The sequence below is a fragment of the Aythya fuligula genome, chromosome 15 (assembly GCF_009819795.1).
Source record: "Aythya fuligula isolate bAytFul2 chromosome 15, bAytFul2.pri, whole genome shotgun sequence".
Classification (NCBI taxonomy): Eukaryota; Metazoa; Chordata; class Aves; order Anseriformes; family Anatidae; genus Aythya; species Aythya fuligula.
The window spans coordinates 10962802-10987791 of NC_045573.1; the positions used below are offsets into that span (position 1 = coordinate 10962802).

General features: G+C 42.7%; 1 protein-coding gene across 2 annotated transcripts in view; it reads right to left on the minus strand.

Moving 5' to 3' along the window:
- NPRL3 (NPR3 like, GATOR1 complex subunit) overlaps positions 1 to 21779 on the minus strand; it is a 50225-nt gene extending 28446 nt beyond the window's left edge. The window contains exons 1-6 of one of the 2 annotated variants that reach the window (XM_032197447.1): positions 21638 to 21779; positions 19004 to 19073; positions 9878 to 10007; positions 6094 to 6168; positions 2795 to 2948; positions 1897 to 1978 (exon numbers count right to left, since the gene is read on the minus strand). In XM_032197447.1, coding sequence (XP_032053338.1) covers positions 1897 to 1978; positions 2795 to 2948; positions 6094 to 6168; positions 9878 to 10007; positions 19004 to 19073; positions 21638 to 21755 — 629 coding nt within the window. In that variant the 5' untranslated portion in view covers positions 21756 to 21779. The remainder of the gene's footprint in view (positions 1 to 1896; positions 1979 to 2794; positions 2949 to 6093; positions 6169 to 9877; positions 10008 to 19003; positions 19074 to 21637) is intronic. The other variant, XM_032197448.1, reaches the window with a different exon arrangement.
- Between the last annotated feature and the right edge of the window lie 3211 nt (positions 21780 to 24990).

Here is a 24990-nt window from a genome sequence, read left to right on the forward strand (position 1 = left end):
TTTAGTTTAAAATCATTAGCCCTTGTCCTATCACTACATGACCTTGTTATAAGTCTCTCTCCATCTTTCTTACAAGCCCCCTTTAGGTATTAAAAGTCTTCTCCAGGCTGAACACCCCCAGTTCCCTCAGCCTCTCTTCACAGCAGAGGAGGGAGCTCCAGCCCCCTGACCATCCTCATGGCCTCCTCTGGACCTGCTCCAGCAGGTCCCTGTCCCTCCAGTGCTGGACAGTTTCTTCTACTTGACCAAAAAATTATTTTAGTTATATGCTTGCCCTGCAAGGTGCTGCTGCACCTCTCACCCTATCTGCCTGCAGGTGTAATAAGCATATTTCCTATTTTCTCGTATAAAGCATTAATGGAAAATGCAGAACACCACCTTATTACCTATCCAGCTAACACTGTTAATGACTTTTCAAAGAGAGCTTTCCAATCAAATGCAAAGTCATTTATCCTTTTACCAACAGTTTAATTCTTAACTTGCTTGTGACAATGTCATGCAAAATCATGTTAAAATATGACATGCATGTCCTCTACCCCACCCACAATGCCTAAATGAGGGAAATGAGGGAGACTGCTTTGTTTTATATCTGGGAGCCAGCACCAATGTGTGTTTCTCCATGGCCAGTCTACTCCTTATTGCATGGAAGGACAGTAGTACTACTCCATGAGCTTGGGCTATATGTTCCTCCAGTCACAGTTAAATGCCACAAGATGTCACTGTGTCACTAAAATGTTTGGAAACAAGATCAGTATCTGCCCTGTCACGAATTCATACCCTGAGAGGAACAGAGAAACGTAAAAAGCAAGTGAAAAGTTTGATATGAGAATTACAGGCTATGCAAAAAAAAAAAAAAAAAAGCAGCCTTATTTTAAAATTTAGTATACATTTTGTGAGAATCTAATTGATCAGTGTGCTACACTCATTCCAAATAGGCTGAAATTCACAGCTCTTGAACACAGTAAAAACAGCTCATTAGAAGTTTTACAACGTGTTTACAATCATTAATTTATCTAGGTTTTCAGTGCCTTGCCTTCCAGGTCTTCGTGATTGTTCCCTTTGAACAAAGGAAATTGTGACCTAGGGAAGCTAAAGAGTTGGTCTAAGTTCATACACCGTGCCTGACAATCAACGAAGGAACTCAACAGTAGTTTTCCTAAGTCCAGACAAACACACTAGTCAAGGGGCTCATCTTTCACCCCACCAAACCCTTCTGTCTTCTGTCTTTCTCCTGCCAAGTGCATATCCTGAATAAAGGTGTCTGCTCTGCATGACGAATCAGCACTGACATACGGTTGAAGCAGTATGCTGGAGGAGCTGGGTGCCCGACTCCTGCTGAAATTCAACACTAGCTCAACGCTTCCTTGAAATCCTCACCAGAACCTTTAATCCAGTCAAGAAACAGCATGTTACACTTTCCATTCTGCTGAAAGTCTCACCACCTAATCCAAATTCACTGTCCAGACATGCACAGTGTAACCAAATGAAGCCAAGGCAGTATCTAACGTTGCCATCAGTGCTATACGCAGCATTTTTCTCTTACTTGCAGGTTTATAGCACTACTACAGAGACAAAATATTCATATTTTATATTCAGATTTTTCAGTTTTACAATTCGTTTATCCTTATGTGCCTTTGTGCCAAAGAGGAAAATAATTATTGAAGCTGCAACAGATCACCGACTTTTAAGAAACATAATATATCCAAAGGGAGACCAAGGTGATGATTAGGATAGCGATTCTGCAAACATTTTACCTGACACCTAGCCTCCACCTCATCTAAACCCAAATCTCAATGAGTCAGCAGCATAAAGACATAGATAACCTCCTAAGGAACAGGGCCAAGAGGTTTCAGTGACAAGCAACATACTATGAGCCATGAAGGAAAACCTGCTTACCTGTCATAAGTCTCTTTGAGATCTCTGGCCAATTTGCACTTGGGCAGGATATGATGAAAAGGTGACTGTGGCCCTTCTGTGGCTATGGAAAATTTCAAAACAAGGAAGCAAACAAATAATTTCAAAGCAGAGAGAATTTCCTTTTCCCCCTCTAGGCAAAGCCAGTACCTTAGGCACAGAATCCATATCTTTTTAATCTACATTTCTATTTCAAAGCTTTTATGATAATCCAAGTTAACTATTAAGATAATAACAATGAATTAATGCCAACTTCTGATCCTCAACTTAGTTAAACACATTACCTGTGAACTTGACGTGATCATTTTCAGTGTTTTTGTTTCTATACATACTAGGTTTTATTTTCAATACTTGAAGCAAGATGATGTGTCAGTAAGAGTTCACCTTAGATGGTGCATATTTGTATAATAAGTTGCTATAAAGCATGGTCTATAAAAATGCTGTGCATAAAAATCTGTTGGCCATGGAAACTACATGTAAAAGTAAAATTTCCACACAAGAAGTCTAGTAACTAAACATAGTGTTAGAGCATAGGAAACTTGCTCTACATTGGGTGAAGTAGCTACATATGAGTTCTTCCACATCATCCTAACAGGCAGATCCAAACATGATGGTTCAGTACACCCTCTCCAATGATTGTTCTGAACCAAGCTAGCAAGGAAAGCAACCAAATTACTTCACTTCTAAAGCTGACGTCTCTGCACAGGGATAGTTTTCTTGGATGAGGAAAAATGCAGTCAAAAGCTGTAAGAATGCTAAAGAGCACCAAACCTTGTTCATTCTGATCGCTGCCACAAAAGAAAAAGGCACAATCAGCACTTCTCTGAAAAAGTGCTCCTGCACAAATAGAGTTGTACACAAAGCTAAGCTCAACACTTACTTTCTGACATGGCAGACACTTCATCCTGAATAGCTAAGATCAGCTTGGCCTCCCTGGTCAGGTACTGGCAGCGGCGCTCCTCATGCTGCAAGACGATGGCGATTCGACGGGAAAGGTTGTGTAAGCAGTTTATCACTGATGGATCTGCATTGGCCTACAGGCAACACAGAAGGGAAACTGTCTGGTCATTCAGCCACAGTCACATTTATGGAACTAGAGTGATGGATAAGTAATCAAAGCAATTATCTTCAGCAGATACCAGTCTCTCTGGCAACTGGCTGAAGAATAGAGTTTTCTCTGACAGTAACAAAGCTCCCAGAGAAAGTTAAGGAAGATGAAAGTGAGGGACTTATAGACTTGTTCATGAACATCAAATTAACACAGCACCTGGAGTATGATACTCGTATCTGTGTTTTTTTTTTTTTTTTTTCCAGCTGTTACTAGGCCTTTTGCTAGCAAAGAGACCAAAGAACTCAATTTCACATAGCCAGAAAAGAAAATGTCAAGTTATTTGAAAAGGAAGCGCATCACAATGTTCAGGTTAAATTCACTGGGAGTATAAGGACTGCAGTGCCTTTAACATAGCCCACTCTCACCATGTTGGTTGTACTGAAGTTTGTCTTATACAACTAGCATTTGTCTTGTCAGTATGTAAGTAGTACCAACAAATGATCAACACTTTGATACAAAAGCAAAATGAATCTGGACATACATTCCAAAGCATTTCACAAATATGGCTTATTACAAACACTTGCATTTGTGCAAGTCCCGGAACGAAAGTGCTAGAAAAATCTATCACGTAAGTACAGCTGATAAGGGGGGACTCAGCAGCTCTAGTCAGAAAGTGCACAGTAAGCAGCTGCTTCATGTTTGTTAAGACTTTTAAAGGAATTTACAGTTCTAGCAAATGATAACTTGGCATGTAAACTAGCAAACCATGAGTCAACATTTTCAAATTCCACTCTTCTTGCTGAGTCACGACACGTTGGTAACCCTGAGCTTAAACACAGCAGGATCAGTGCTGATTACAGTGTTTGGGACTTTGCCTGCTCTGTCTGCCCGCTGCAGATGGGCTCATCTTTATCACAGAATACCTCCACCCACACTTTGCAGTGCACTAGACTCTGCTAGGAAAAAAAAATTCGCTTGCTTTACACATAGCACTTTCCAAAAACTTGACAGCTCTCTGTGAAGTAAGAGTGTCTCATTTGGCAAACACAATTAAATGCTATATTAAGCACATAGTACATCAGTATCCTCACAGTGCCAAAATGCAAAAAAGTGAGTTTTCCTAGGAGAACCACTAGAAAACAGATTCTAAAGAAATGCAGACAAGAGGAATGTACGTGTTACTAAAAGATCAAAACTTTTGAAGCTAACAGCTCTTAATGCGTGAAATTTAAAATCAACTTCTGTATTGCAAATTTGGATCTTCCTAACCTAAGAATGTTCCAAAGCACAGCAACACTGGATTCCCAGCAGAACTCAATGAACGATATCTTGCTTGATTCAGATTGGGATAATTGTCTCTTGTGAAACCTTGCCTTTCCACTGAAGAAAAGCCACTTGGACTATGGCCATGTATAAAGTACCGGTGCTAAAAGGGGAAAAAAAAGTCACTTCACAGTCAAGGAGCTGGAGGCTTTAAAATCATGACATGGTATCCAAAGTCCTAGTCAAGCAAAAATCAGCCATCTCCAGCAGGACAGCTGTTCCAATGCCATCCTTCATTTTCAGCATGTTGCTTCACATGCATATGTGCCACAAAAACAATATGATAGCTCCACAGATGTAACCTGTGGGCTGTGAAGAGAAAGCCAGAGCTCAGAAATCAAATAATGCTTGAACATAATGAAATTTCTAGGGTTTTATACTATCAAATTAGTGAAACCAGGATCCCTTAACACTGATACCAACATCTCATCAACAGAGTAGACTTAAAAAGAAACTCCGAGGAAAACATACATATTTGCTCCAGATTTTTGTTTAACATCAAAGTGTATTTATTCCTCACGTGTTCCTGCTTCTCGTTCAGAATGCTACATACAGCCAGTTGCTCCCTGGCATGCTCCTTCTTTTACAACAGCCTCATGGCTAAAAAGAAGCAGCTTTCAAACACTATCCAACTAATTATAAAGAGGCCTGCAGGTAATGAGCAGAGGCACATGGCTCTGTATCATCAAGCATGATTAAGGGCTCTAAATAGTGCTGTTCTGAAGTATCATTTCAAAAAGAGCATCAGGGTTAAAAAAAAAAAAAAAAAAAAAAAAAAGAAAAAGTGATAGGTTTTGTCCAAATACAGAAGGACAGCCAAAAAAACTCTTCAGACATTAAACTGAGAGCACCTTCATCCACAGACCAATCTTGGATGAAACTGCAAGCCCATGATACCAGGAACATGGTTCCCACTCAGAAAAATGCTATGAGACGAGAGGAAAAAACACACAAATGCCATTCCTTTCTAAACATGAGCCTAAGCTCTATCCTTTGGTTCTGATATGTCTTCCAAGAAACTACAGCACCGTGCTAACACACAGAGCCAGCACCCATCCAGGTCTGGATCCAAGCTGGCAAACCTTACTGGAAAATGTAATGGCTCTAGAGAGCACAGAGCAGATTTCTTCATGGCTTTGCACTGAACAAGCTTGGGTTAACCAAAGCCATGGCAGGGCCCTAACTTGTAAGTCTGTCCAAACACATGTCACTGTCCATGCTTGCTGCTGCCTCTGCTTCTGGCGCAGAACTGACCACCAAGGCCAGAGCTGCATGGAGCTACAAGGGCTCAGCAATGTGCTGTATGGATTTGGACCTACCCCAGGCAGAAGTAGAGCAGAGAATGGCATCTGGCACACAGGACAGTAAGACACAGGCTGCTTTTCCACATAGCTAACTTGGACAAGCTTCAATTGCATGATTAGAAACATCACAGCAGGTCAGCAGCTCGTCAATAACAACAGACAAGACACATGCAAGATTTGTAACAGGGTTCATATCTATTTTTCAAAGTGATTTCTTGCATGCCTTTATAGTCTGGGTTTTTAAAAAACAGAACAAAAAAGCTCTAAGATGTATCCTGAACAGAACAACTGTGCTTGAGGCTACATAATGCTGGGCTGGAAATCTTACTAACTTCTCAGTGTCGTGTTCTACTTTGTTTTGTTATTTCAAATGAAAATCTCCCAGTGAAATTGGGTACTGAATGTTTTACAAGAGATTATGGCAACATGAGCCTACTGCATTCTGTTACACATCTGAAGGACACTCCATTACCAGATGACTAGAAGGCAGTCCTTACTTACCCTTAGGGCAAACACCACATTGAAGAGAATCATAGTGGGCATCTCTCTCTTTGGCGAGGGATCAGTTTTGGATACCTGAAAAATATTTGAAAGAAATCCCATATGCTACTGTCCTCCGGAACAAGTAATCAAGGGAGAAAAAAAAAAAAAAAAGAAAACTCAGTCAAATAACAGTTTGCTGAGAGATGAGAGCAGACAAATCAAATTCTACCATCAAAATTTGACTTGTAAAAAATAAAATTGTATGATTATTTTCTTATTAAAGTATTACAGTTATTTTATGCTTTCTGAGAAGCTGGTAAAACATAAACCAAAACATTTTGGTAAGGATCATAGAAATGTGTATCAGTTAAGACAGCGGCATTAGTAGATGTCTTTACTAATGCATTCTAGCACCATTAGGGGCCCTAGATATAATTTTTTCTTAAAACAATTGTTATATATTGTTAACCACAGAAAACACTACAGATTTCTCACCCCATGCCACACATATTCTCCTTTTTCCTAAAATCCCCATTTGGACTGCATCATGTTGCAAGCTGTTGTTTTTATCAGAAAAACTGTGCTCGAGAACTGCCCATATTCAATCTCACGCACTTGCACAATACTAAGATAAAAGGTTTGGTTTACATTCCTGCAGGACTTCAAATGCATTCTCCATCACGCACGCCTTCCCTTCCCCCCCTCCCCCCAAAAAATGTTCTTTCTGCAACAGAAGGCTTCCTAGTGTCATAATCTTTAGCACATGTACAGGCTTTCTTGTGGGGAGGCGCAGAGGAAGCGAAGACAAGCAAGTTGTATTTGCAAATCCAGTACTAACATCTCTGAATCAACTATGCGTCACCACAAGATGGAGCACAAAATCCAGAGGACACCCCTGCCTTCCCCGAAGCTCCCTGCTGAACACTCAGTCCAACCTGAAGTATAAACCACCTGAACAATCATCTAGCCTAATATTCTGCCTCTACACCACAATGAATGGGCATAAAGTTAATGCAGTGTCCGAGGCAGGGCAAACACAAAGAAGCTAGCAACAGCAAAGCTGCTTCCAGCCTTTCTGACAAGTACTGAGCATCAGCAACAAACTGCTCACTGGTGAACTCCTGAATGCTTTCACTTAAAAATCAGAAAAACTAGAAGTAGTAACACATACCTTTGTTTTTCTAAATTGTTAAGTGAAGTTCTATCAAAAAGGCAGTGACAAGGGGTATGACAAAAACAATTTACTGTGCTTATTTGTTCTTTTGGAGATACAGGTTCCAAGATGTCCTGTGAACTTCAATAAAGACTTAAAAGCATTAAGCGCAGGGACTGATCCTATTCTTCCCTTAAAATCAACCATTAACATCAGCTGGAATACAGCTAGTTTTCATATCCCCTCTTGAGTGGAAAAAAAGACCTAAGCTGGAAAAGAAAATGATGAAAGAATTTAAGAATTCAGAATATCATTACATAAAAGACAGTCTGGCACATGATTAAATGTTGGTGCTCTTGTAATTCCTCAATCTCATTTGAAGAAGAATTTGCTGAGTTGTCCTGTGAAGTAACTTACTGCAGCATGAACTCCAAAGAAATCCAAACCAGAGACTGTCAGGTTACTTCAGTCATTGCTTTTGCTCCATGGGACAGGGATGAAATAATCTAGCTTCTTACTAACTGCCTAAGGGTCCCAGATTTAGACCCAAACGAACTAGTAGAAAGGGCTGCCACATCCAGAAGATTCTGGAAACTAGAAAGTTCTGGGTGCCTCCTGGGGTGATAAGACACAGCCAAGAAAAAAGATTCTACTAGAAGTAACAAAAAGGCATTTACAGCACTCTATAATGTTGTTTATTTACACAGATGTAATTTTATTTAGACAAATTGAAAATGAAGAGGTTTTTCATGCAATTAGGATAAAAGTGACTACAAGCAGAGAAAATGTGTAACGTGTGGTAAACAAATGCAAATACAACTTTTCAACTTAGTTTAGACTCACTACACCACAATTATGAAGTTGTGCCTTTTGGACAAGATTGGCAAAATAAATGAACCTGGTACTGTGGGAGAACAGACCACTGTTGTCAGGGCCCTGAGGGCACCAAACACTCTTAATGGCCTTGGCCAACACCACTTGGTCCCCACACCTGCCCATGCATGACCCAGGAGCCCCATTTAAGCTCAGTATGGGGCCTTTGGTCCCTGAAGCTGGGGGTCTCCAGCCCTGTCTCTTGGATAGGCCTCAGACCTATGCTGTAGGTAGTGTGTCTCCTGGAGGGACTGCACTATGTACACAGCAGCCTTGTCCTCTAGCCCTACCTGTGGCTCCATCTCCTTTTGCTCCTGGCTGAGCTCTCCAGATGGACCCTGGGCCCAGTTCGTTGCTTGCCTTCTGTGAGACGGGTGACAGGCCCTGCTAGCAGCACCCCAGCTTGCCCATCCACCAGGAGCAGCTGGTCCTTGCTGCTCCCATACAGCAGCACAGTGGGTCTGGAGCATCCCCTCATTCTCTCCCTTCCTTAGCCCTTTCCTCCATCATTTCATAGAGTCAACTGCCACACATTACTGAGGTGGGCTGTAACAGTCTCTATAAAAACAAAACAAGGCAACACCTTCTTGTCTCTTTGCCACCATTCTATTTGCTCTAAGTGTCAGAGCTAGAAACATGAACGGCAAAACAAAAACTACCTTGCAAAACACTGCTTGAGCTTCCCAGCACCTGACCTCACTCCCAGCAGCACCAGGAACTTTTAGTGTCCTAGGGTAGTGGGCACCAGCTGTTCTGAACACAGCAGGTTGCATTTGCTGAAGTACTTGCATGGTCTGGGGGAACTTGTATTCTGTTTTCCAAAACAGTTCAAACATTTGAGAACTGAGTCTTGGTGATGCTCAGTCACATTTCTTGTACTCGTATGTGAGTTTCAGAAGTGGAACACTGGCACCTTTTGGTGCTTGAAGCCAGCTTCTTACTTGGATAAAAGCAGTCCTAAAGCAGTCTGGTCTTCTAAATACCAAGCAGCAGTTGCCAACAATCTGTTTGCACCTCTAATTATAGATAGAAAGGATGACAGAATTGGCAAGCAGATTTTTGCCTGGAAAAATGAACGACTTAGCAAATTTGACAAAAAAGGAGATGAAAGCAGTTCAGTCATACAGATTAGTGTTGGATTTAGAAATTACCAAAGCCTGGTTCATTTTTACAGTCTGTCAGGATGAGGAATGGGAAAGGGAATATTTTGCATGCAGAACCACGCAAGTTCTTTCCTAGATTTAAGCAGGGCCTTTTCTATACCTGGGTGACAACTGCTTTTACTCCAATCACAGACCATAAACCAAGGTCTGAATACAAACAGCAGCCAAACTTTCTCCACAAGAAAATTTTAGACCTCTTTTTAACATTTGTTAGGGTTTGGGCTTGTTTGTGTTTTTTTTTTGGTTGGTTGGTTTTTGTTTTGTTTTTTACTGCCATACTAATTGGTGGTGATGAAAAGCTAAGTTGCAACAACTAACATGGTGAGAAACAACTTTTTGAGCTGGACCACTTAGCAAACTTCTGTTTACCCAAGCTCCTTTTCTAATGTGACCAGACTGGGGTTTCTGTAAGTCACTGACACAGCTCCCTTAGTTTGCTACTCACTGTAGTTATCTGGAAATACAGAAAGGCAGCTTTGAGCATCCACAAGAATCAGAAATCAGGAAGAAACAGGATCAAAAGCAAACCTATCCATTCTAAATTCTAGGTTTCTTAACTAAGCCATGGAGTTTGAAAAGAAAGCATGCCCCCCAAGCAGACCTCTTACCATACCTGCCCAAGGGCATGCTGAAGCAATGTAGGGTGGCCAACAAAGCGAACATTATCAATCTTCAGTTCAAATTTTTTGCCACACATATCTGACTTTGTAGCCAAAATCGTTGCCAGGATGACATCTGAAAACCTTGAAGAGCAGAAACAAAAGTTATTACAATTTTCAAAAAGCATACCCCCAGAATGTTCCTCCAAATACAGATGTATTTAACTTGTGAGATTTTTTTTAAGTTGTAAATTGTGTATAAATTGCTGTACCTGGCATACCCCCAATTATAGAAAATTAAGAATCCCTTAATTACATCTGTCAGATCATCACAATTATAAAACAGGAAGCGTTCAAGACAAAGACTGTGGTGTCATGCTTATTTCAGTACATGCACAGCAAAATAAATTGGTAATATTAGATGCAGTTTGTTTAAATACAAAAACAGCCTGAGTTAGCCATTGCCTGGATTTAGCTGCAGATTAATGAACTTACTAAGCAACTACATATCAAGACAGCCTGTCACTCAAGCACAACAAAGATCTTTAAGCCACCCATTGCGGCAAAGGGGAAGGCAAGACAGAGCTTGAGTCAATTAAAAGAAAAATATATTCTACATTTGTCCCTCCTTTTCCAAATCTAGTCAGTGAGACTCAAAGTTACTCACTTAACAGCTCTCAACCTGCGGTCAAAGGACCAGCAGCACCCTGCTGAAAATTGCTTGGCATCACCTGGCCTCGTCTGATAAACTAAACCAAGACAAATTCATGACAATGGGCTCTCCTCAGTGCTGACCACATTTTAGTGGTACTGGGGACTGCTCTGGATTTGTGGTGGGAAGACTGCAACCACGAGACAGGACAGCAAGTACCTACAAGGAGTCTGCCAAGTAAAATACAGCCACAGCTCCAAATTGGGTAAGAATTCCAGCGTGACAAGGGAAGAATTCTGCAAACACTTCTGATGACCTTACAACATTGGCCTTCTCTTTAAAAATACTCATGTTCCTCAGGGTGTCCCCTGAGACAGTGAAGCTCAAATCCATACGAAAGGGGACCTCAGTTAGCTGCTGGAGGGAACTTCTTGTTGTTTCACGACAGCAGTAGTGCAAGGTTTGATATTAGCAATGTTCTTTCCTCATCTGATTTCTCTAAGACCCTCACTTAACCAAATGGATTTCAAGCCAGCTTCTGATGAGACTGTTTTTTAAATAATGGCAATGTTTAATCCAGTTTCTTTATTTGCATTCATGGATGTGTGTCCCTGTCAGACCATCCCCCTCCACCATGCAGGTTTCCCGGATAACACAGTATCACTCAGAGAAAAGGGCAGACGTGGGTGTGTTCTGCACTCACCTTATCTCTTGGCCACAAGCGAGCCCTCAGTGCCCAGGGAAGGACTTAATGTACCACGCTCCTGGTTCACTCTGAGTGAGTTATGGAGTACCACAGAAACTAATACAAGCACACAGCCAGGTCTTTAGTCTGTATCTATCTGCATATGACCCAGGGGCTATTGCTGTCATTAGACCTACATATACTGAAGATGCAGGATAATACAGGGGCTTTCCAAACTGCCAAAGCCTCTGATGCTTGTACAAAAAGGTCCTCCTCACCATCCTGCTTATGTTTGGCTAATGGAAGGAGCAGCTCTGTACAAAGTTCCAAATCCCTGGCTGCTCTGCTCACACAGGATGCTGAACACAGCTGAGGGCTAGCAGAGAGATGGGCAGACTAGCCAGAGACTCCTGGGGCCACTGAACCCGTGCTCCCCGGCCACTGTGCTGGACTGGGCTGCACAACACATGGATTTCATGAGGAAAAGGTAAAGCTTCCTCCAGCTGGACTTCACGTGACAGCTCCTGGAGATCACATCCAAAATAGGAAAAAGTCACCACGACAGCAGTGAGCTTTCCCTCCTCTTTCTGCCATACCCAGCTGTGTTAGATACTAGCCTGGTCACAGAGCCAGGAAAACTCTAAGAACAATGAGTCAAAAACGAGCATATGCTCTGGTAAGCAGAGGTAGAAACAGGGTAAACTAGGAAGTGCCTGCTTGCTTGTAGAAAATGAGTTCTTCTTCCCTCCCCCAGCCTTGGCAAAGGATGCCTTGAGAGCTGGAAAACCAAACTTCATTAATGACGACTTACACCTCTGTTAAGATTTCACTTTTACACAGAATTCCACCACGAGATCTTTTCATGCACAGCTGCGGTGCTGAATGTAACAGTTCAGCAGTGCCCCAGGATAGCTCACGACACTGACACCCACCTCTGCATTACCTCCTATTTGGCTCTGTGAGGAGCACAAGATTAAAAGCTTAATTTTGTAATGTCTTCCCCATCTTCTTGCTAGCCAAGTCCTCTCTTTCTGGAAGACCGCTGCAACTGCAGCCAGATGACATGTTCAGGATATATAACCCTCTGTTGTGTAGCAGGGGGTCTACCTGATGGGTACAGGCACCTGGTATCACCACAGGCTCTCCAGAGAGACCTGGACTCCAGACTCATTCTCCTGGTCTGACAGCCTAGAAGCATTGGTTTGGTTGTTTGTTCCAAATCCCCCCGAAAACATTCCACATCTTTTATACATTTCTTAGGCCTCTGGACAAGAGGGAAATTGAGGGACAACTGATATGTCATTCCCTTCATTTCAGTTCATCATTTCATCTTAAACAACAACATTTTAGTTTAGATATTTTAAAACTGGTTTTCTAATCTCTGTAGCATACTAAGATGACTTAAAAACACTGACTTATCAGAGCCCAAGAGTTTGTTAGAAGCAGATTAGGTTTCACAATTGGGCAGTAACAGTTCCTTTTTATTTCATGGGATTAGCCCGAGCTCTGTGATTTACAGAGGGAAGCAAACTTTCCCTTTACTAAAGAATTCAGCAACTGGAAACTAAATACAAAAAAAACAAAAGCTTTGATTTGCCCAAAATATCCTATGGTGAGCTTGACATTGTGGCAGCAGCAGACAATCCAGCAGTATGATACAAACCACACTAGTGCAGACTGACTGCTGTCACCAGCACCTCCTCTGGAACTGACATAGCTAAACCAACAATTGCTTTTGCTTTAGCATACAGAAGAGGAGGGATATCAAGAATATCGAACAAAAACATATTTTTTTCCCAAGGATGGAAAATAACTTTAAGGTTCACAGGAAGTCAAAGTAAGTTATTTCTAAGGAATTCGTCTTTGAAGTGGTTTAGAAAGGGAGCTGACTATCTGGGTGATCATCTTTGTTACATGGGTACTAGAGGTGAGGCTTAATACTTCTGGGGCCCCTGGCAGAGATAAGTACTTTTCCCTCCACACATTCAAAAAGGGGTATAATGCAGTCACCCAGCTTAGTTTTGTGGGGCAACAAGAGCAAGCAACCGGAGCATCCGCTCAAAACCTGGTCTCTGAAGAGCTCTCCGTAATTACTGTGAGATTGAATAGCGTACTTACTGGTAGGTACTTCTAACTCATTGCTTGTCAGAAAGCAATTTGTTTTAGGGCTCCTTGTCAGAATAACTACAATGTTAAGGCTATACATTTTTTTATTCCTGGAGGGTCACAACTTTCCTCAATTCACAGAGGGACAGTATGACACCCATTCTGGGTACCCTACAGAAAGCGCAGCGATGTTAGTAGGACCTTTGTAATTATCCTAGCATAAAACCTTAGCGATACATTTCCTACAGACATTGTGATTTAGCGTATAATTATGTCATCATTCGGTGTGAAGTAGAAACCAGGAACAAAGCACAATTAAAAGGATAGTGAGAAAAGAAAGCCATTCTAGACAGAGGTGATTATTAAGAACATTTGGTCTTACCCTGAAACCAATTGCTCATCAGTTAGAGGACATTGGTCTCTGAAATGGGAACATGGCCATAAACACAAGACAAAAACATAACAAAAGAAAATAAACGAGGCAAGTACACACCAAAAAAAAAAAAAAAAAAAAGAGAAAAGATAACATTAAATACTACGATGATCTATTAAGAGTTAAACTTCTGTACAGGAATGACAAGTATTGAGAAGACTCAAAACTAATGGTAGGTGAATTCCTGGGACACGTTGCAGACTGAAATTGAAGGCATTTTAGTCTTCTCACTAACACTGTTGTAACGTCCTCCCACAATGTGCTGCATTTATGGAATTGCATTTACACTGCATTTTTAAATTGACGCTTACCTTACAAGAAACAAACAAACAAAAACAAACAAACAAAAACACAGAAGATGTTGTAGTCTGATTTAGAGCAGATTATAAACGTTACTTTGTTTTCTAGACTGTCAGTAGAGGTTTCGCCAAAGGAACATCCCACGCAGCCCCAGCTGACTCAGAGCTCTTCACCACTGGTGCTAGTGCTTCCATACCCACAAGACTTAGAAAAAGAGGATGGCAAACACTGTTCCACACACAGCCAGCATTATTTTTAAAGGGCTTTGCACAAACAGCTGCTGCTGCTCTCCCACAGGGATCTAAACAATAGGTACAAGTGTGTCCAGAATCACAGCACAAGCATGAAGGTAACTTAGGAAGAGTAGGCAGAAAAAGTTTTCAGGCAAAGAACCTGAACGGTGTGCAGAGCAAGGCTCTGTTAGCAGCTGCACTCACTTTTGTATCAGGGAAATAAATACCTATTTTAATTCTATCAACTGCTTGGTGGTTGGATTTTGTTTTGTTTTTGTTTTTTTCCGAATAACAAGGGAAAAAGTACTTTGGAAAAATGAATCTGTAATGAAAAATTAATCTAATAAAAGCTTCATACTGTCCACTGTAGAAATGAGACAAAATGAAAACCTCCAACAATTATTTAATCCCAAAGACCGCAGATTTCCACAAGTCATGTTGAAAAGGTAGAACAATCCCAAAGGACAAACAATATACAACAGGGGTGATATTACAGAAAGGATGTTTAAACGGATGGATGGGTGAACAGAAAAGCACAGGCTTACAGAAAGGAAGCCTTTCAGAACAAATAACAAGGGAGAATACTGAGGTCCAGTGAAAGAGGGACAGAGGAGACAGAAACATTACCACAGGAGAACTACTGTTTGATAGAAAGGGACATTTGAGTCCTTGTTTGTCAGTAACTTGATGGTTGTTTTTTTGTTTTGTTTTGTTTTTTAGCAAAAAGCTTGTAGCCAATTAATGACATCAATGCTGTCAAGCTTACTAAATCTCCCTCAGTTAGTTGGTTACACTACTAAAAAATATAAAGTCTGGTGTAACATATGTTCCTCTGTGTGCATCTTCATTAGAATTTTTGCTGAGTATCTCCCCTCCAAAGAAAACTACAAAATGCACTTCAAAGAAATTTAACAAAGCATCATCTTCAGACTTCAAGAGTTGCTACATGTCTTTACTGCCTTACCTTTTTCCAGGATGGTGGGCATCTCCATAAGTTGTGAAGGGTATATATTATTGATAGAGCACTCAAAAAATGAAGCATGTTTTTGATGAGAGCAGATGATGTAAGACTGAGAAGAAGCCAGCAAAGAGAGACACTTGACAGGTGATTTGCTTTGACAGTGACAGAATCTTAACAATACCTCTCTGTTGCCTGGCCATCATCAACACACCTTGAACACTTTTGATGCTTGACTTGCCTTTAGGATAAGAAAAGATCTGTATTCTAAAGACCCAAATACACAGCTCCACTGAAGATAAATCAACACAGCTGATACACACCAGTAACCCAGAGGCAGGACTGTCATGAATAGGCTGCACTTTTCTTTAAAAAAACAAAGTATAATGAAGACCAGGAAACTCATGTCTGAAGGTCACAAGAAAATAAATTATGCATACAAATAGGGAAATGGAGAGTTAAGGCACCTGAACTGATCTAATTTTCTGAAGCCATAAAGAAATACAGATACCTTAACCGCTCCATGAGAGGTACGCTCAAAAGTAATCAATCTGGGTTCCAACAGCTTAGCAAAAAAGCAATACTGAACCTTTTCTAGGATACATTTCATCCTAGATTATCAGTAAATCATGGACAGCCATCCACTATAAAATAAGATGCATCCAACCCTCATGAGAACTATTGTAGCAGCAAGAGAGATCTGAAATAACCTTTGTTAACGAACATAAAACGTTATCAAACCACTCAACACAGCAGGCTGCCCTCTCCAAAGCCCCAGTTTGTGCTGCCAAAAACATCTGGAGAGATTACTGATATGTGGTGATTTAAAGGAATCTTTTTGCCAACACTTCCTTGAGGAAGCCTTCCAAAAATAACACAAAGCCACTTCATAAATTACTTTCATCTGGGACAACTCCAATAAGAAAATACCACCAGAACACAGATAGGACTTCATGCTGACAAACCCTCTCACTCTGTGGACTACTAAACCGAGCATTTCGGGAAGAGAATTGCTACACCACTGCACTGCACAAGAACAAACCTGCAGGGACAGAACTGCCACTCAAGAAACAGGGATGGCTCTCACAAATCCAGTCGCTCCACTCCTGGTCTCTCCAGCCTTCAGTAGAAACATAAAAAGCACTCCAAACTGGAGCTCAGGAGCGAGAATCAGAACACTGCTGAGGAATAATCCCACGGGCTCAGCAACAGTACTGGTTTTACAGTAAATGATATTTAAGCTCTTTCCTTCCCTAGTCTACTCACACAGGTCATAAATCATATGCATCTCGCTCTGTCCAAGACCTTTTGCACTTCTCAGCCTCTACTCTTCCCCAAGGATCTCTTATGCTCCACAGGCATCAACTCTTGTTACTCCTAATACAGATACAGATCAAAACTCTGAGCCACCTGTTGTACATGACTTTGAAAATCGCTTTTCACTTTGTGCTGGAAGATGGGTTTGAGTACCGAAGACTTGCATATGGTTTCTACCTACATATGAGAGCTTCAGTTATTTCTTTTACTAGTTGTTATCGCTGAAGAGAAGGATATTTAGCTGCTGCATCAGTTGTATGGCTGCATTAAATGAATCTGAAAGCTTCTCTTCTGTCTTAGTGTGAAAGGCAGCTTTTTCAATGGATTTACAACATGAATTACACTGGTATTCAGGAAAGGCTTTTCCATAAACAAAACTGAAAGAAACCCAATTTTGAAAAACACTGCATTTCTGAATGTCGATGTATACCTGTGGAAGCAGCACAAGCAGTGTGCTGGGCCTCAAGATCTGGCAGAGCAATACGGATGCTCCGCTTCCCCCACTCCCCTTTTACCTGAATAGCAGCGATTGGCAGATCCATAGGATAGTAATAAGGGCCCTCCTGCTAATAGACCTGTGTTGGCTGGCACCTCAACTACATAGATGTAACTATAAGGCTATGAACTCCAGTAAACTTGACAACCATCAGCTACAGAGAGTACAGCATGGATTTGTATGTACTGCTATGTAAGGCTGTACAAATAGCAATTTTTCTCTGAAGACCATCACTACAGAGCGGGATTTCTGTCTTAATACTCTCTCACTCAGCACTTCAGAACTGTCCAGACCCACTTGATGGACTGCCAATAAGCTGATACTTTGAGCCTAGAGAAGTCGGTTCCCTAAATTCTTTTAAACACTAAAAGCTTAATAACAAATACTTGACCCAACAGACTCGAGCATTAGCCTTCAACCACTAATTTCTGGACTCCACTATAATAAAATAATTTAACTCTTTGTTTAATTTAGGTTACATGCCAGCACATTCAATCCACTTACAACCAGTTTCAGAATACTAAATTAAGAGCACTTTTCTCATCTGACTGTAATTTGAAGTGATAAAAGCTCTTCTTCCACCACAGTAGTAGCCAATATTGCATCACACTAATTCAGCACCACAGACAACATCCGGCGAGCACAGCTCTGCATTATGTGTTTTGTCCAACCTGCCAAAGTGGAAGAGGCAACAAGAATAGGTATCAAAAAGAAGCTGGCTCGCTTCCAATATTGCCTTAAATCTATCTAGGGAAATACTGGAGACAGGGTTTTTGAACAGCTACCAACAAAATCCCTGAGATAACCAACAAACATGCACAGAGCCCTCCTAACATGCATGTTAGGACATGCTGTCCACAGGACAGTCTGAAATGTCATTCAACAAATATCAGACTTCAAGACGTAGTGTGGTCCCACTGGAGTTGTGGCTCATAGCACACTACATCCCATGGAGACATGGTAGAACTATTTAAAGGTTTCGAAAAGATGCAATACATACAAATGACCCTAAACAAGATGTGTTACATCTGTTTTCATAAGGTCCCAGTCCTGGAAAAACATACAGACTTGATGAAGTTTCCTGTTATAGGTGGTTTTAATTTCAGTGAAACTATTCTCAGTCAAATGTAAGAACAAGATTAAACTTTGCAAGTTTGGGATATTCATTTCTTTTTTTGAGGACAAGTGATGACAACTTTTTTTTTAATTCTTGTATTAGAGAACAGCACCAACTATGCCATTGTTAATATTTGAAATTAAAAGACACATCTCAAAAAAGATCTGGAACTGAACTATGGCCCAGATTTGTCTCATACCTGATAGAGATAAATTTAGAACAATGCGGCAAATTACAGATTTTCTCCAAAAACTAATTAGAGGGTCCATTTCTATGTATATGCATGCTGAACAATATACATTATTTTTAGTGCATTTTTTCAGTGCAATGACCCACTGATTTCCTGTAATTGAAAAACTATCTCTAAGTCTCAGTATCCTTTTGAGCTACTATTTCACTCCATGGATACACAAGCAGCTATGTCTGGAGAAACAAAATTAGTTACTCATTAGCATAGAGCAATTCTGTATGACAATTATATGAGCTAAGGAAGAATCTGAGGCAACTATACAATATATCCAGTTAGAGGTATGCAGGTAGAGAAAAGTGGAATTTTGCCAAAGGATTAATACTCCTAGCTTTGAAAGAGTAATACTGCCTTTCTAACAAGCACAAAATATCTGAACAATACCCTGCCCAGAAAACAACAGACTCACTAGCATTCACTCGTGAGACATTCCTCATTAACAAGCACTGATTTGCTCATAACCTGGCATTAAAGCATCTCTTTGCAGGTCTTCTATACACTGTAAGAGAATTTGCCTGCTGAACTAGCAGGCAAGAGAAAGAGAGGCCATCTCCTCCTGTTTCAAACTCAGACAAAGTGAAACGTTTTCTCCCTACCTGGAGTCCCCATCTTGATCCTCTGAGGTGTCACCAGAGCTATTCACAGCATATCGACTCCTTGGTTTATCTAAAGCAAAGAATAAAGACATTTTTTTCAAGGAACAACCTCCTTAAAGTGTACATTAAAGAATACTTGTCTGTGTCCTTTTAAAAATCATCTATAATCAAGCTCCAAAAAAGTAACATTAAAAGTAAGAATCCTTTCCTTTTTAAGTGGAAATACCAGATCTTGGTATGTTAGGGTTTTTTTATGATTATTATTTTTCTATTTTTACTCATAAACACATTAAAAAATAGGAGAAGCTTACATTTTCAGGGAATACAGAGAAGAAAGCAAAACATACAGAGAAGTAACTTTTCTCTTAAGTACCAGGTAACAGTTTGCAATTCAAGAGAGTGGAAAATAAAAATCTGACCAATTAATTTCCCTTATTATTACTCAGGTTTCAGTAGAATGATAATGCTCCAGAAGCCCCCTCTGCGATGTCAGATATCAAAATCTTTTGCAAACAAAAAGCAGGAGAGAGACAGGAGGGAAACTGACAGCAAATATATATATATGTGATATATATATATACACATGATATATATACGTGATGATTTTTCTTATAAAAAACAGAGAGGGATTCAAAAATTACTTTTGCTCAGTAAAAAATTACTCACAACCTAAAAAGGGGTGTCAAATCTCCCATGATACATGGCAGCTGGCAAAGATTCATGTAGAACAACTTGAGGCCACGGACCATGATACTCACCTACCAGGTGACTCTCATGTTCAGTTTGGTATGTTCTTATTGAGGTCCAAATCATCAAATATTCTTAGGCACCAAACTCACACAGAAATCAAAAATCATTTCAAACTTACCTGCAATTACATTGCCTGGAAATGGCTTAGATCTGCAAGCAATGACGCTGTGATCTTGAGGCACTAACCATGCTAAGGCCTCTCAAAGCTGCTCTGGCTTTTTAGTAGCAGTGCACCTCGAAGTGCAGGACAGAACCAGCCACGCTGGCTGCACAGGGCCAGCACAAGCATGGCTTCATGTCAGCCATTGCAGACCCAAGAGAAGACTACACAGAATTTATAGAATTTACAGAATATACAAAGTTGGAAGGGACCCACAAAGATCAAATCCAACTCATGGCTTCTCACAGGACAACCCAAAAAACAAACCATGTGTCTGGGCATTTTCCAAACGCTTCCCAAACTCCAACAGGCTCAGTGCCATGAGCACTGCCCTGGGGAGCCTGTCACCCTGCAGAGCCTCCACCTCTTCCCGCTGGCAAGTAGCAGTGGCCACACTGATTCTCATTTAGAGACACACGCAGTTATCCTACTCGTGGCTCCAGGCTGACTCCTGCTGAAGGCAGGTCTGCGTGCATCCCAGATACCTGCTGGGGCTGGAAACGATGGAGAAAGAGGTACAAGTGAAACTGCCTCCGCAGCAACCAGCTGAGACCCAACAGGTCCTGTTTTCCTTTATAAATGAAACCTCCTCCACCTGATTATTCAACACAATGGACTGAAGGGACAAGAGGAAACGGCCTCAAGTTGTGTCAGGGGAGGTTCAGGTTGGAAATGAGGAGACATTTCTTCTCAGAAGAGCAGTCAGACAGTGGGATGGGTGGCCCAGGGAGGTGGTGGTGTCACCGTCCCTGGGGGTGTTCAAGGAAAGGTTGGATGTGGTGCTTGGGGACATGGGTTAGTGGGTGACAGTGGTGGAAGGGGAACAGTTGGACCAGATGACCTTGGAGGCCTTTTCCAACCTTAATGATTCTACGATTCTCTGAAGCTTCTTAGTTTCTACCCATTATTGGTTAAAGCTCACTTTGTCTCTTCTGAATTCCTTCTCCTAGATCTGTATCTTTCCCCCTTCTGTTTCCTTACTCTGTCTCCTTCATCCTCCACAGTTCCGAAACCCCCCAGTGCTCCAGCTGATCCAACACCAACAAAACACCAACACAACACTGCCTCACGAGTAACGCCAGTCCCTACCATGATTCAAATTCGCCTTCCTCAGAGATGTCAGCCTGGGCACCTGCAGGCAGGGCACCTGCAGGCAGCCCCTGCTCGGCACCGTGCCCTGTGGCAGCAGCCTGGGGACAGCCCGGCCGCTGACGTGTGAGCACCCCGTGCCAAGGTGTGCATGCCTACAGATGGCTGCCCCACAAAGAACAGAATAGAACCACAGAACTTCCTTCCAGGTAGTTGTAGGGAGCAATAAGGTGTCCCCTGTGCCTCATCTCCAGACTGAACACCCCCAGCTCCCTCAGCGGCTCCTCACAGGACTTGTGCTCCAGGCCCTCCACCAGCTTCGTAGCCCTGCTCTGAGCCACGAAGATGTGCGCACCGTGCCAGGCAGGGCAAGGCACGAGGAGCTGTGTGTGTGTGTGAAGGGGACACCAACCACGAAATGAGCCTCAGAAGGGGGAGGCTGCCTCCGGGGTGCCACACACCAACAACTGTAGGGATGAGGGCACGGTGACACCACAGGGGCGTGCGGGGGGGGCACACCAGGACACGCAGAGGGCTGTGAGCTGGGCGAGGGGCTCAGGTGCAGGAGCACCGGCGGACGGCTCGGCACGGCTCGGCTCGGCTCGGGACGGACCCCAGCGGCTGCACACACTTACTGGCCTGGGCAGCGGGGTGCTCGGCGCCGCGCTGGAAGGGGAAGCGGAACAGCAGCTTGTTGCCGCGGCTGCCCGAGCTCACCAGGATGACGCTGATGGGGCTGGTGCTCTCGCCCATGCCGGCACGGCTCGGCACGGCCTGGCCCGCAGGAAGGCGGCACGGCTCGGCTGATTTCCGCTTCCGAGGCCGCCACCGCTTTCCCCGGTCCTTGGAGCTCTCGCTGGGGCGGAGCTGCCCCGGTGCGGGGCCGGCGGAGCTCGGCAGCCCGGCACGGCTGGGCTCGGCACGGCCACCGGTCACAGCCGTGCCCCCAGGACAGCCCAGCACCTCCCGCTTGAGGCAGTGCCCTCCGTACAGCCAGCACCCGGTGTACTCATTCCGTTTCAGTCCTTTAGCCAGCACTGGCTGTATCCATTCCGTTTCAGTCCTTCACATGCCTAGGGACGGTGTCCCTAGTTCAGCCTGGCACCACGGCTTTATTCCGGCTCAGCGCTCTTTCCCCAGCGCTTTGGGCCCCAGCCGATGGCTGTGGTGCCGCAGGGCAGTGCTAGCACCCAGCCCACCCTGACACCGGCTCCCGGCTGGGGCACCTGCCCTGGCAGCCTCACACCGGCTGTGGGAGTCTCGGCCCAGTGATTGCCATTATTTGCAAAACCCTACACTGCATCTGGCTTTCTATGGGAAGGTTTATTCCCACCTCTTCCCATATGCCTGCAAACCCGTTCACTACTTTCATGCCCTTTCAGTCATTTTTAGTCATTCTGTTATTACAGCTCTAGAACTTCACAAAAAGCTGGTGGTCAGTGGTACTGCCATCAGCAAGCGTCCGTAACTGAAGAACCTGTCCCTGCTCACAGCTCACACACTGAAGGGTCTCCACAGGAGGCACGCATTGGAAATCAGTCTTCTCTCCTCTGTGCTCATGGAAGTGCACATTTTCTATGTTCATTGTATGATTTCAGGGCACTTTGCAGCACAGTGTGCACTGCTAATGCAATTTGTCTTCTCATTCCTGTAAATTTATAGATTTAATGCCTATAGCTTACTAATTGCAGCATTATTTGCCTAGCAGCTGCTTTGGTGCATTTGTCTTATTTTGTGTTCTAATCAGATCAGAAAACTATCAACAATTATGACAGAGGATGTCCTGTGTTTTGCATGTAAATTCTTCTGTATTGGATTGCAATATTTAGATATTTGAATAATCTGAGGAAAACTCTGGAGTTTTCTCTGCAAGATTCTTCCCTGGGACATCAGGCAGAAAGATGGGTGGTTGAAAGAGTGAAAGGGAGATGAGCACATGCAGCAAAGGGCTTAATCAGCACTGTCATTCTCTGCAAGGCAGGTGATAACAACTGAAGCAAGAGAAGGTGTCATTGAGGCGAGAGAGTTGTTTAAGAGTGATTAAAGAGCAGTCACATTATCACAGCAGAGCATTCCTCATTCACCAGTGCTGGGCAGCTATGTTAAAATTTCCCAGTGTGTCTGCTTCAAGGCATAATTTTACTTTCTTAAATTATAAATTACAGACATATTTGTCATTTCCAACTCTTGTAGGTGAGCTTAGTTAAAGCAAAGCTTTAGAATATTGCATGCTCTTTGAGTGCTAGAAGGAAATTAAAGAATAAAGGCAAGATTTAGATTCTACTTTTAAGATTCCCAAAACTTAATACACTCCACATTTGTCAGAGTTAGAGCAGATATATGTGCCACCGTTCGTTATGCACTGAAATTCCCCCTGAGAGGGAGGCAGGCCCTGTGCAGAATATGGGCTCATGGGGACAGTTATCCATGATCTCACAGAGGTGCACAAATTCAATTAGTCACTGGATTTACAGTCAGGGCTCATGGAAATTATAATCCCACTTTTATAATGAGCAAACAGGTCTATTGCTGACTTACAGCTTTTATAATGAGAAAATCTGATAGCCTGCTTTTCAAGAAGGATTAAAAAAGACTTATGTTAATATTAAAAAACACTTTTCCTGCTTGCTGCCTGTTCTGTTTGTTCTTGTGGGAGCAGGATGTGGGAGGGCAGGCAGCCCTGAGGCCAAGCTGCTGTGAAGGATGACAGTGTGTGCCAGCCCAGCCTCGCTGCTCTTTTCCAGGGCTTTGGTGACATTTCACAGATTCATGACAAAGATTCATCATCTGCACCAGGGCGCACATTCTGCTACAGATTTAAGAAACATAATTATGAGAAGCAGCAGAAAGAGAGGACGGCATGTCTGATGCACATTGCCGGAGGACATGGCTTCATTATGAACCCTGTGACCGGAGGAATAACAGCAGCTGTGTTGTCCAACTCATTGCATCGTGCAGGCCAGGACTTCCACGCCTCTGTGTACTGTGGGCAGCTGAAACAGTGGAATGGAAGAACTTGGCTGAGAAGCCCATGCAAGGGCAGAGCCCATCACTCTTCTTGTCACATTGCCACATATGGCTGTAAATCATACTTCTCCCACCAAGCATGTTTCTAAAGAGCTCCTGAAGCTGTCCCCAGCACAACCCTGATCGTAGGCAAGTGGTTAGGTCCTTCTGGCAAACCACTGTCACCTGTTGGCTGCTCTGGCTTTTGTGATAATGCAAGAGCAACTCTTGGAAAATGAATTCAAATTCTGTGAAAATTTATACATATAAACCAACAAGCCTCCAGTGCAGGCATTGCTTTGATCCTTGTACCTACACAGGCCTTAATCCTCCAGTCATGGAGGACTGATATTCAGGTTAAACAGTTGGCAACAAAATAGGAAGGAGTACTGTTGGCCTCTGCCTGGCTATATCTGAGTCACAGTGGCTTCTCTCAAGCACTCTCACTGAGCAGAACTTGGAGCATTGCCATGCAGTAGGCAATATAAGAGGCAGCACTTTTGGGAGGAGACAAACAACAGCAGCATTATTATCATAGTAATTTTCCTGTGGGAAATCTGCAAGTTTTTTTTTCTTTCTTTCTTTTTTTTTTTTTTTTTAAATTCATATAGTAAGAGGTGATGAATACAGCCTCCCTTGATACCTCCCTCCGTTTATGCTATATAAACTGCATATAATATTTTCATTTTATAGAAGAGGCCTATCTTCATATGAAGGCCAAACCCCCCCCCCCCCGCCCCCCCCCCCCCCCCCACAAAAAAAAAACAACTATAAGAACATCACACCCCAAACCCAACACATGCTGGCAGTCAGGTTCCAGTGCCCAGCAGCACAGGACAGCCACACCGTAACTCTCAGGAGAAGCTCCACATTTGGTGCATGCGCCTGTGTGACATTTAGGGGAGCTGGGTGGTATGATTGCACTGGCACTGCTACTTTGATTCAGATAACTGTTGGCTGGACATACTCCAATGCATACATG